Below are 12,149 nucleotides of genomic sequence, written 5' to 3' on the forward strand. Positions count from 1 at the left end.
ACAAAGCGGTACAAAAGGGGGTGGTGATGGACGGAGCATCTGAACCAATCAAACACTCACACCCAGTCAACAGATCTGGGTTTAATCCATCACCGTTCTTTAGCCCACTCTGCCACCCCAGTTCAGACATGGCCATATGCAAAGCAAACCAGGAAAAAACATCACCAAACAAAACGAACACAAAAAAAGGGCTAACAAGAGTGTTACCCACTCAACTTCTCTCCAATTGCATCAATGTTCAGGAAAAATCAGGGCGAGAGAGAGAAACCAGAGGAGAACAAAGCTTTCTTCTTTCTGAAAAATCCAGGAGCCACTCTCCTTACGACTCAACAATCTCTTCCAGGCCTACCTACGCCTTTAACTCCTGAGAAGGTTTCCTGCAACAAAGGCCATCATCAATATTCACAAAACTAACTCCCCAGTTACCTTGGGCGAATTCAACTAGCCCTCCTCGCCAAAATAGGTACCAGGATGAATTTACAGCAATGGCCCACAAGCAGGATGAACTGGGAGAGGGTCTTGACCAGGAAACCTCCCCGCCGCAAAAACGCAGTACAGGAGACATATTTGTCCTGGATCTGAGTAAAATACAGGAAACTGGAATTACAACAGAGGTCACCATGGATAACAAGAGGACGAAGGAAGTATTGACGCGTACAGAAAAATCAGCATTCAATGCAGAACTTAAAGCACCAAGAGCAGCACTAACCTTTTTTGGAAAATTCTCAGAAACCAATACACAAAACCCCCCAACAGTACCGCAAATACAGAAATTACTTAACAAAGAGCCCCAGATACTCAAAGCCCAGATACACAGGGAACAAAACACAACCCAAATGGAATTGACTAGTCAGAACACTTCAGAAACATCATGGCTGAAGCTATTAAACTTTACATCAAGCCCAACATCAAACAATGAAATAATGCAAGACACAAGTAAAAATAAAGGGGGGAAACAACTTGGGGGAAATAAAATCATCAAGCCCCACAGCAAGTCTCACATCAAGCCCAACAATAAACAAGGGAAAGCGGCAAAACACAAGTGTAACCAATCACACAAGGGAAGAAATCTCAGATAAAAAACTAGGTAATACAAACGAGGAAGGGCAGTCTACTCAACTGCAAAGTAAAGGAAAATCAGAGGAATACCCCAGAGATGGAAGAACTGTTACTCCAAAACCAGGCAATTCCCCACTTCCCAAAGAATGTGTTCAAAATTACGAACAGAGTGCTAGTGTAAGCAACTCAGGGTTGTTACTCTCCACAATAGAAACACTTCAATCAACAGTAAAGGCTTTAAACTGGCAATCCGACAAAATGGATATCCAAGTCGACTTAATGAACACCATAGCCCACCACATTGCGGGGATTGACGACAAACTGGATAAACTAAATAATCTGATAATAACAGCTCAGTCAAAGTATACACTGGAACAGAGTCCCTGCGGTCCTATTATAGATAAATTAAACCTCCTTCCCAACCTAATAGAACAAATACTGGCTGTAAGAAAATCAGATCAACATTACTCGAAAGAAACTCAACCAGGAAAATTATAGATCACAACCACGCTAACAGCTCAGAAACAGTAAATTTAACCAAACAAATTACTGACCATAATACCGTTAAGATCCCAGAAACGGATACATCTAAAGGAAAGAACAGGGCAGAAATAAGTCCAGCAGTAAACATAACAACGCCAAACAAAAAAACCTCCTTAACAAGGCGACAAAAAAAACGGGAAAGAAAAGCAAGGAATAAACAACCGCCAGGACACGCGGAAGAAGGCACCAGAATATTTCCCATTTTCACCTCAGCTATAAACAAGGAGGAAACTTCAAATACGACATTACAATCTGACGACTCATTTGATCAAACACACAACTCATCAGGACAACAGCTCCAAACAAAAAAAGAAAGGGAGACGATAAGTAACACTGGCATATGCAGATTATTAACGGCCATAGGCGAGACAAACAGCAGAGACGCACAGCCGAGGTTGGTCTTGGGCAACGGAACACAGAAAATTGATGCAGTGGAAAAAGGAAGCCACATAGAAACCGGCAGTACATTACGACCAACCGGCCCTCCAGGCCTACCTATAACCTCGGAGAGCCCCGGAAAATACCAAGAGGCGGCCGAGAATAACAAACTAACACCAGCCAGACAAAGACGTGACGTCACCCAGGAAAAACGACAAGAAGGAATCAAACACTGCCCACAAGGCAGAGTAGAAACAATCCAAAGACAAAGCAGGTCTCAAGGTATGTTACGAGATTCTACAACAGAGGACATACCTACGAACAACCAGGAGGTACCATCAAAAATAAATGAAAGAACCGTAAACTGGAACTGTAGGATTTGGGGTGGAAAAAGTCTCCCACCCCCCCCCCCCACGGGTATAAAAATACTACTAAGGCACGAAGTCCGTCACATAAACTTGAACTGCAACGAGGACGCTACTCTAGGGAGGGGAACAGAGTCTGAGTACATTAGAGCCCCCCAGACTAACACAGCCACAAACAGACTTAACAAAAGAGAGTAACCAGACCATAATGACCACGATATCCCAGCGCGAACAAGAAATCGATACACACGGAACACAAACACCCGCCGGGACCGGGCCTCACTGTAAAATCAGCAAAGACGAAGCAACAGAACTAGAGAAAGTCCCTGAATACAGGTCTAGTAATGACAACTTACATCTCAAACAACTCTTTTTTTACCCCGGAATACGAAACTCAGGGGCGATATGACATCCTCAACAGGGGAAATTTGTTTAAACTTTACGCAAACATTGAAGGGCTTCAACACCTAATTAACACTGATCTACTGTCAGTCAAATTTTGCAAACAATACATAACTAGTTCATTGGAACAAACATTAACAACATGGCGAACAGCAGAAATCGCCCAGTTAATACTATCCTTTAGAGAGAGGTTCGAATTATGGGGCATAAGACTTTCCAGGCCGGTAAAACCACGCTATCCAGGTCCTCTTGAAGCTCGTCCGGTGACAAAAGGGAAAAAAGAAAAGTGGACAGAAAATAAGGATCAGGCAATTTCAGTACTATGGAACGCCAGAGGGAACAGCCCCTCACCGACAATCCATTCCCTAACCACAACAGGCAGCCAAACAAACCCCAAGGATGACGCAGCCTACTGGCGCTGGCTAACAGACACATTAAACAAACAGAAAAATAATTGACCTCCCACAAAACCACAAAAGGATGGTACCCATGAAATCCTCCACCTTTTGTCCTGGAACATAGCCAGATCCAGGAAATGGATGGAAGACGGCTCGCCCCCCCACAACTGGACAGCATGCGACATCATTGCCCTCCAAGAAACATGGGCATTGGAGGAGCTACCTCTTGTCGGGTACACTCACTACAATATACCAGCATGGAAAAATTTCAACTATGGTCGACCAAAAGGGGGTTTATCAGTTTATATCGCGTCGGACATCAAGATTAACTCAGAACAAATAGCCCCATATGGGCCAAACATGCAACTAATAAAACTATCAATGCCAGGCAGACCAATTCCAGTACTACTTGTTAACTTCTACGCACCCCCAAAGGTGAAAGAGAAACAAGTTGCATTGGATCAGCTAGTATCCATAATCATGGATACTCGAAACAATAACCCATCCTGGGAAATCATCGTAACAGGTGATTTTAATTCAAACCTAATCTATACGCCTGAGGATGATGAGATTATAGCAGCTGACAACGAATTTTGGAATGTCAAAACCCAAACTCAGCTGCAAACAGAGCGATTCGATCCAATTGGGCGAAAACTGGTAACAAGCCTGGAATTCCTCGGGCTGCGGTTCCTTAACGGGAGAATCAAAGGTGACAATCCGCCGCAGCACACCCACCTAGGAACCTTGACGGCCTCAAGGCTAGATTACACAGCAGTCTCTCTTCCTTTATTGCCATTTGTCCAGCAATTTTCAATAGAATACACCTCAAAAAGCGATCATTCATATCAGCACACTTATTTCAATTTAAAACTGACTAAATACCGTAGTTGCAATATAGTGGGAGATAACATCGTGACCACTAACCTGAAACGACTTAACTGGACAACGGCCAACATCGATGAGCTGCAGGCAAACGTGCAGAGATTAAAAATAGAAAGTGAGGTAACAACAGGTACCCAAATACAAAAATGGGAGAGCTTTACGGGAAAATTAATAGCAACGACATCCGCCCAAAATAAATCACATCCTCCCACTAACAAAAATTCTCTGCCAAAGAACCTGGCAAAACTCAAAATAGAGATAAGGAGAAACGCCAGAGCACTAAAAAAGACAACTACGTCGTCCAAAGACTGGATCCAAAGACAAAACCTCAAGAAAGAATATAAAAAGAAAATGTGGGAATACAAAAGATCTTTGAAAGATGACTTCTGGGCAAAACTACTCTGCTCCGCCAAGAACACCAGCTCAAACGCATTTTGGAGGATTATTAACAGCTTAAATTACCCTTCAAATCCAACATCATCCAATGTCCAAGAAGCGGACTGGGTTGCGTTATTAACAGTGAGCTTCGCAGAGATAACACTCGACCAGCCCAACCCAGGAGCAATCCAACAAACTACTAACGAAGTGTCCCATAAAAGAAAAGAAGGAAGCGTCACTCCCCGGCTTCCCCGCGACGTGGTTAGCCTATGGGAGAAGAAGGATGCAACAAACAAGGTCAAACAAACGTGGTATATCGAAGAGGACATAAGAAGAATCTTAAGGAAGTCACATGGCAACGGAGCACCAGGGGCGAATGGGATCCCTCCAATAGTTTACAAAACAGATCCGGACTTTTGGGGCAGAAAATTAAAAATATTATTTGAAGAAATAATAGGCGAAAACCAAATACCATCCAGTTGGAAGGGCTCCATAATCTCACCCATCTTTAAAGGAGGAGACAGAACATCCCCAGCTAATTACAGACTGATTGCCCTCCTAGATGTGGAGGCGAAGTACTTTGCATCCCTCGTCCTGGAAGATCTAATAAATTGGTCTGACGTCACAAAGAGAATACCACTGAACCAAACAGGCTTCAGGAAAGGAACTGGGACACTAACTAATGTTATGTCTCTCTCAGTGCTAGCCGACAAATATCTTCGTAGAAAACAGCCTCTTCATCTGTTTTATTGACTTAAAGGCAGCATTCGATAGTGTGGATCGGAACATCTTATGGAGGAAATTGCGCAGCTGGAACATTCCGGATAAAATCCTGAGAGGGATCTTACTCCTTTATTCCAATACTTGGATGGAGGTCAAATTGGGGAATGGAACACGGCTCTCAAGAAAAATCAATACCAGCAAAGGCCTCAAGCAGGGCTGTGTCCTAGCCCCCCATCTTTTTAACCTTTTTATGGCAGACCTAACATCAAGTCTAAATAAGATCCCATCCCATCCACCTAAACTTGGATTCCTTCCTCTAACTCATCTATCCTATGTAGACGACGTGGTATTGTTGAATCTAACGAAGATTGGCATCCAAAGGTTACTAGTAGGGCTGGCAGAATTTATAACAAATAACAACCTGGAGATAAACACAACAAAAACAATGCTTATCACCAGGCGGCGGACAGCCAGTACATACATCTACCTGGAGGGAACAAAGCTAGAGGCCGTGTCCAACTTTAAGTACTTGGGCTTCTACTTCGATAATCGACAAAGCCATCAGCAGCAAATGTCGTACATCACTCAGAGATCAAATTCACTCTCATTTGCTTTTAGATCTTTGGCTAAAAAGCTCACGGGGCCATCATATAAACCTCTACTGGCAACAATAAAAGCAAAAGTTCTACCAACTCTGTCATACGGCAGTGTAGGATTGCATGGGAAAGATGCGGATCTGCTTAACAAAATGCAGACAGACATCTTCAAATCTACCTTCCAAATACAACAGGGAGCCTCACCAGCTCAGACGAGGTTAGAATTTGGAACAGTAAATGAAACAGTGGGAAGAAAGTACGCAAGTATTAAGTACTGGTATACACTGAAACAGAACACGTCAGCCTCAGAATTGCACCAAGCACTATGGGAAGAAATTAGATCCGACACTAAATCCCCATACAACCAGTATCTTAAAAACTCCATAACTGAGACTGGAACAAGAAAACTTTGGGAACTTAACCTGCCTTACCCGGCGTTCAAACGGGCTATAAACAAGTCGACAAAATTCCACTCTCTCTTACTTGATAAAGCCACGTTTAGTACCAGAAAACACGCATGGATGGTCATATCAAATTACAAAACACTTGTGGCAGCCCCATACCTAACAATCACATTTCCAGCTCACAGAAAACAGAAATTAATGAGACTCCGTTTGGGGAAATTTCCATCGATTATGGACCAACCAATCTGGGTGCACAATGGACCAAAAATCTGCAGACTAAGCGGGAGGAGCAACGAGGACTTTATTCATCTTGTCTGCATCTGCCCGAATTTAGCTCAAGCTCGAAGCTCTCTTTTAAAAAAGTCTATGAACGAGCGGGGTATAAGAACGTGCAGATCTGCAATTATGGCAATCTTGAACCCAGCAGACACGCGATTGAACTGCCTATTACTAAAGTTCCTTGCAGCCCACTCCCAAGCGCTAAAATACACCATGGCACCCTGTCAACAAAAGGATAACACAACTGTGGTAGCGCGGGGAGAGAGCTCTCCGGAACATAAATGAGGAAAAATCAAGAATTTCAGAACTAAGTTAGACAGACTGCATTTTAACTACACTTCATTCGATTTTAAATAACAAACTCTGTATTAGACGGAGAGTGTTATAGAATATACTAACAGAGATCGTACATATATATTAAGAAATTTTAAACACATTAATCGATTCCTTTAAAATGTATTGTTGTGGTTTTAATTAACTGAAACAATAAAAATCTTTTCAATTTCAATATCGTTTATGTATGGTTTGTAAGCAAAAATATTTCTCTGTTTTTTTGCGTTAAAATTAACCGAGTGTCGTGACTTAGGATTGCATATGCACTCTGCTCAACTGAAAAAATGGAATGACTCCGGTTTAGGGGTTTTGAGTCAACTAGCTATCCATGGCAGGGTGATTACTTGGCAGGAAGCTCAAGCTAGATGCACGGGGCCAAATAAAATTTCCCTTTTTGAATTTCTTCAAATTATTTAATTTTATTAATTTTATTTCTAGCATCCCTCCTGGTAAAACTGCCTCCACATTATACGTTGCAAGATTTACTGGAGTGGGTAATTGGTACTGTTTACTAAACCAGCAGGATGAATCTCCTTCGGTACTAAAGATGTTGGAAAAGTTGAGGTGCATACACAATGTGTTTTTTCGTATCAGGATTGGCAAAATATCTCATCTTTAGGTAACAAGGTTCTGAGAGCAGCTAATTATGAAAGGATGGCTTTTTTTGCTAATTGGATGGTATATTACACTCCAGAAGCACTAAATAAAATTGATCCAGAAGTGCGGAATAGTTGTTTTCGCTGCGGAACTTTGGCAGCAGGAGGATGGCGACATATTTTTTTTTCTTGTCCTAAGCTTCAAGTTTTTTGGGAACAAATATTTGTGTATTGTAGTACCACGATAAGTCAAACTTATAAACCTTCTCCAGAAGCAGTTATGTTTGGCATAGGTCGCAAGGAGGTGATACTCTGAATCTCAGGGGCGCTTTCTTGCCATTGTGATGTTAGTTGCTCGTTCATTAATCTTACAAAACTGGAGATCAATGACAATACCTACGTTTGGGAAATGGATGAACAAAATGCAACGTACAAAGTGTTTTGAACAGGCTTATGCTAAGCGGGTGGGGGCAACAAAGAAATTTTCAAGGGTCTGGGATCACTTTTGTTGATCGATTAATTTTTGTTTATCTTATGTGTTTAATAAAGACAGGATGTGCTTTCAATGTAAAATATATTGTTTCTCTTTGTTTTTCATATAACCTGTAAATACTAGATGTTTCCTGATGGTAGTGCTCAATAAAAAAACTTTAAAAAAAAAAAGCTACAGCAGGAACTTGTTAATATAAATGTAGCCGAGTAATAAACTGGCCACTCAATAAGGCAAGCAGATACCTTTGACCTATTTAATCAATGACTCGCATTGTTTAGATCCAACATTTCAGTTTAAATTATATCAGAGTGCTTCAAAACTTTATACAAAAAGATGCAATGTTCTCTTCAGCGAGTCTGATGAAGTTACAAATTGGCAGGCACAATTAACTTCTTCATGAAGGTAATCTCTGCTCACCGCAATCACCACGCTATGCAAGGAGGAGCCACACCTACCATATAGTTCCTATTGGTACTCCTACTTAATCAAACTTATGCTTACCACCTACACCTATACTGAAACAGCACTGTCTAATGCAGTGGGTGACCCCCCACCAACCTGGAAGTTCCCTGAAATCTTCATTTAAGATAGTTCCTCCACTTTAACTTCTGTATTGTGCATGGTGTCACACTTAACATTACAGATAACAGAGCAATTAGTATCACTGATGCTCAGTATGACATTACCAATGATAAATTGTTAGTAAAGTGTTGTTAATGAATGGTAAATTCACTAAAAACACACAATTCTAAATATAATTTCCATTGCTTTGATTTAGAAAACTGTGTTGACTTTATAATGTTGACATATATTAATGTTGTTCCAATACAACTGAATAAAATAAAAGAAAACAGATAAAAGCATCAAAAGAGTACATAAAATGATCAAATTCACGTTGAGATCATTACTTGTAATCTATACATAGGTCATGGGTGTTGGGAGTGTCTGCGAGGCTTGATAAGTCAAAGTATGTAGACGGACCCATGACTGCTCTAACATTCCCATTCTTTGGGTAGGTCCAAATGAAAAAAGAAGCACAACAAGTCCATGCGGGCATTGTCCCAACCTTGCAAACCACTAGGGCACCAAAGTGCTTCCAGCTTTACTCACGGTCCCCTACTGAGAAGCTCATTACACAGTTGTTCCTGAATGTATGGTCCGTCTGAGATGCCACAACAGATTGACCCATTTAAGGAAGTAATTCTCCATATCTTTGGCACTCTATGGCTCCCTGTGGTACACTTCAGGACTTATTCATCCACGGAGATCTGCAGTCAGGTTATTGCCGGCAGGTCCGGACTCTGGGCCATCTATGCCTCATGAACCCACGTCTGAGCTGACTCTACTGCTGGCTTTGCAATCAATGCCAGTTCCCGGTCTGCTGCCGCCGACAGTAGGGGAGGACAGCAATGCTGTTGTTTTACTAGACTCCTATCCAATCCATCTCAACCTTGATGGGCCCGACTCCAGTAAAGTCTGACTCTGTTAAGACAGTGCCTTTGCCTTGGAGCTGCCCTCTAGTGCTCCAACAACTGTTTGAATTGGACTTTGACCAGAGCCAACCAGCTTTTGTTGATAATGCTGATGGTGAGGACAAAATGTCCCCACAGTATGATGATGACAATTTTTATATGGACCAACAAGAGGACAGTGCGGGGTACACTTTCCCTGAAACGGGACGGGTTCTTCCCCTAGCCGTTCCGCAGAACAGCTAGCTTCATTCATCGTTGGCATTAGACAGACGGTGAAGTGTTAGATTTACAATTGGTTTGGTTGAGGGTAAAACCACAATCCTCACTGAAGTGTTACAACCCAGGCAGACCTTATCTGAATAACTACTGCCATTCAGCAAAGACCTTATTGACACTCTCGTGGGCACCTGGGCTAAACCCTGCTCATGCCCAAATGTGTGAGTTAATTTTGCAGAAAGGTTTCTTTGGGAGGCTGAATGAAAAAGCAAACATTTAAATGCAACCACTGCAGCTTTGCCCTCTGTTTCCTAGCCGAAGCAATTGTCATCAAAGTTGCTCATGAAAAGTGCTTTCTATGGACCTTTAGCTAGTTACTACCAAACTTGACTGTAATTTCTTGCTTGGTTTATATTAGTGTTTAATGACTAACCTGGCAAAATGCAGGGTATGAACTTCATTTTTAAAGGGTAATGGGAAGGCTGCCTTTCAGGGAGATGTTTGCATATGAATGCGTTTTTTCTGTGGTAAATTGTGATCCATTTTGAGTTTTAAAAAGCAAGTTGATTGTATGTGCTGAATTCTTTTGAAAACATGACTGCAGTTATATTTTTCCTTACTTTAGGTGTACAAAGCACTTGTAATAACTCGATTCACACAGGACTTAACAATACATCAATGTCCTCACTACAAGGCCATGGACAGTCATCACCTCACAGTAACCCTGCCTTTCATCCTTCGCTTCGCCTTGCTTCTCTCAGCAACCCTTCCCTTTCCACATCGGGCTTGAGTGGCTCTCCACGACGTCGACAGACACCTGTCAGCCCCCTAACTCTTACACCTGGAATGGAGTCACAAAGGGGAATTGGCAGGCAATTGTCACCAACCAGCCCGCAAAGTATGTCCACCAACTCACAGGTAAGATGCAGCCAGGTGCCTCAAGATAGTTATCTACACCCTGCATGTGCTGGAAAAAACATGTTTCTTGCAGCAAAGTAAAATATTTAATTCAAAAGAAAGGAAGACCCCTGGTAATGAAACACAAGGACTCAGCTCACCAACAAATTGTCATCTTTTTAAGAGCTAACCTAGTCTCTTACTAGAATGAGACCTATTTAACACTATCAAATGATTGAGTGAAAACTAAGGGCCAGATTACGATGTCCGGTGGAAAGACTCCGATCAGGTGCCGACGGCTTTCCGCTTGACATCGTAGGTGTCAGCCAGACCGCGGTATTAGGATGATGGCGGTCGGAGTAAATCTCGTGGGGGGATTCTGATGCACTTCTGACAGGCTCAAGGAGCCTTTGGGAAGGCACCATAATCCCCTAATGACAGCTGAGCCGGGCTTGGCTCCGCTGTTGGGATTATGGGGCCAGTTTCCAACTTCTTTTTCATGTTGGCCTTTCCGACATGAAAAGGCTGTCGGAAAGTGTCTTTGGGAGCCCCTTGCCCACTGGCCCATGCGGAGCCTGCCAAATAGTGCAGGGATGTTTGAAAACATGCATTTCCCACTGGCAGCTTGTGCTGCTGGCCTTTCCGCCCGCCGCACAAGCTGGCATTAGGAAATGGATGTTTCCGACCGCCCATTGGGTGGTCGCATCCAAATCCTGTGGTTTGAACCGCCGACCTATGGTAGGCTGGTTAACGTAATAAGGTCCTAAGTGATGTCAAAAAGATGTGTGCTGGTAAAACAAGCACCTCATGGACACACTCTGGTTACAATATTCCGATTTCATCATTGATGTCTGTAGATCTCTCTAGGTGAGTATAGGTGAATAGGAAATTAAACTTAATCTCTTTCGTGCCTTCCTGCCTAAATAATTCATGGATGCTGTTGCACCGCCTAGTGTTATACTGTACGCTTGCAATGGTTTTTTAACTAATCCTTCGGTGATTGAAGAACACACCTAAATTATATCCACCATTGTGATTTCAATTATTTACTCATCTCGCATTCAGTAAAACTGCAAAAGAAAGGAGAACGCTCTTGCATTCATTGTCAAGAAAATTGCTGATCAGATGAGATATCAAGTGTCCTGCAGGCAATGCTTAAGTGTATCCGGTGAAGCCCACTGGCAATCATTTTTGGTGACCGGCACTTATTTTTCCTCATCAGACATTGATAGAGAGCAAGATAGGGTAAACACACAAAGTAGAAAGATCGAGGCAGAGAAAGACTGAAGAACCGTCACAAAGGGAGAAAGCAGGAATCAGGAAGAAAAGATAAAGGGGCAGGGAGTGTCTGTTAGGGGATTAAAGAGGCATGAGACTATGCAACCTTGGTATTCGGCGAAGCAATATTTACTTGCACCGCCCACTGGACCTGATCAGAACTTTGGGCACCGGCACTCATTTATTATAAAAATTAAGCACTGACTGCAGGCCTATATGCATAATTTGTGAGGAGGTCATGTAACATCTTGAAGGGAATTTGCTACAAAGTGACAAGAAATTAAACCTATTGTGTAATTTTCAAGCTAATAAATACAATCTGTAACGGCAAATGCAGATGGCACTGCAAGTTGTAGAGGTCAATGAAAATCAACCCACGAGGCATGCCACACCGGCTTTACGTTTTGTAACAGTCTTATTACTAGACACTCAAAAGGTGATGTGAGGAATGCTTACA

General features: G+C 42.3%; 1 protein-coding gene across 5 annotated transcripts in view; it reads left to right on the top strand.

Annotated features, from left to right (window-relative positions):
* Nucleotides 1-12,149, top strand: part of CRTC3 (CREB regulated transcription coactivator 3) — a 1,392,170-nt gene that overhangs the window by 1,142,222 nt on the left and 237,799 nt on the right. For all 5 annotated transcript variants that reach the window (XR_013608913.1, XM_078683321.1, XM_078683323.1 and 2 more), the window contains one exon: nucleotides 10,143-10,435. Coding sequence is in view for 4 of the 5 variants with exons in the window: in XM_078683321.1 (XP_078539447.1) it covers nucleotides 10,143-10,435 (293 nt within the window). In the remaining variant the exon portion in view is untranslated. The remainder of the gene's footprint in view (nucleotides 1-10,142; nucleotides 10,436-12,149) is intronic.

This window comes from Lissotriton helveticus, chromosome 3_1 (assembly GCF_964261635.1).
Source record: "Lissotriton helveticus chromosome 3_1, aLisHel1.1, whole genome shotgun sequence".
Lineage (NCBI taxonomy): Eukaryota > Metazoa > Chordata > Amphibia > Caudata > Salamandridae > Lissotriton > Lissotriton helveticus.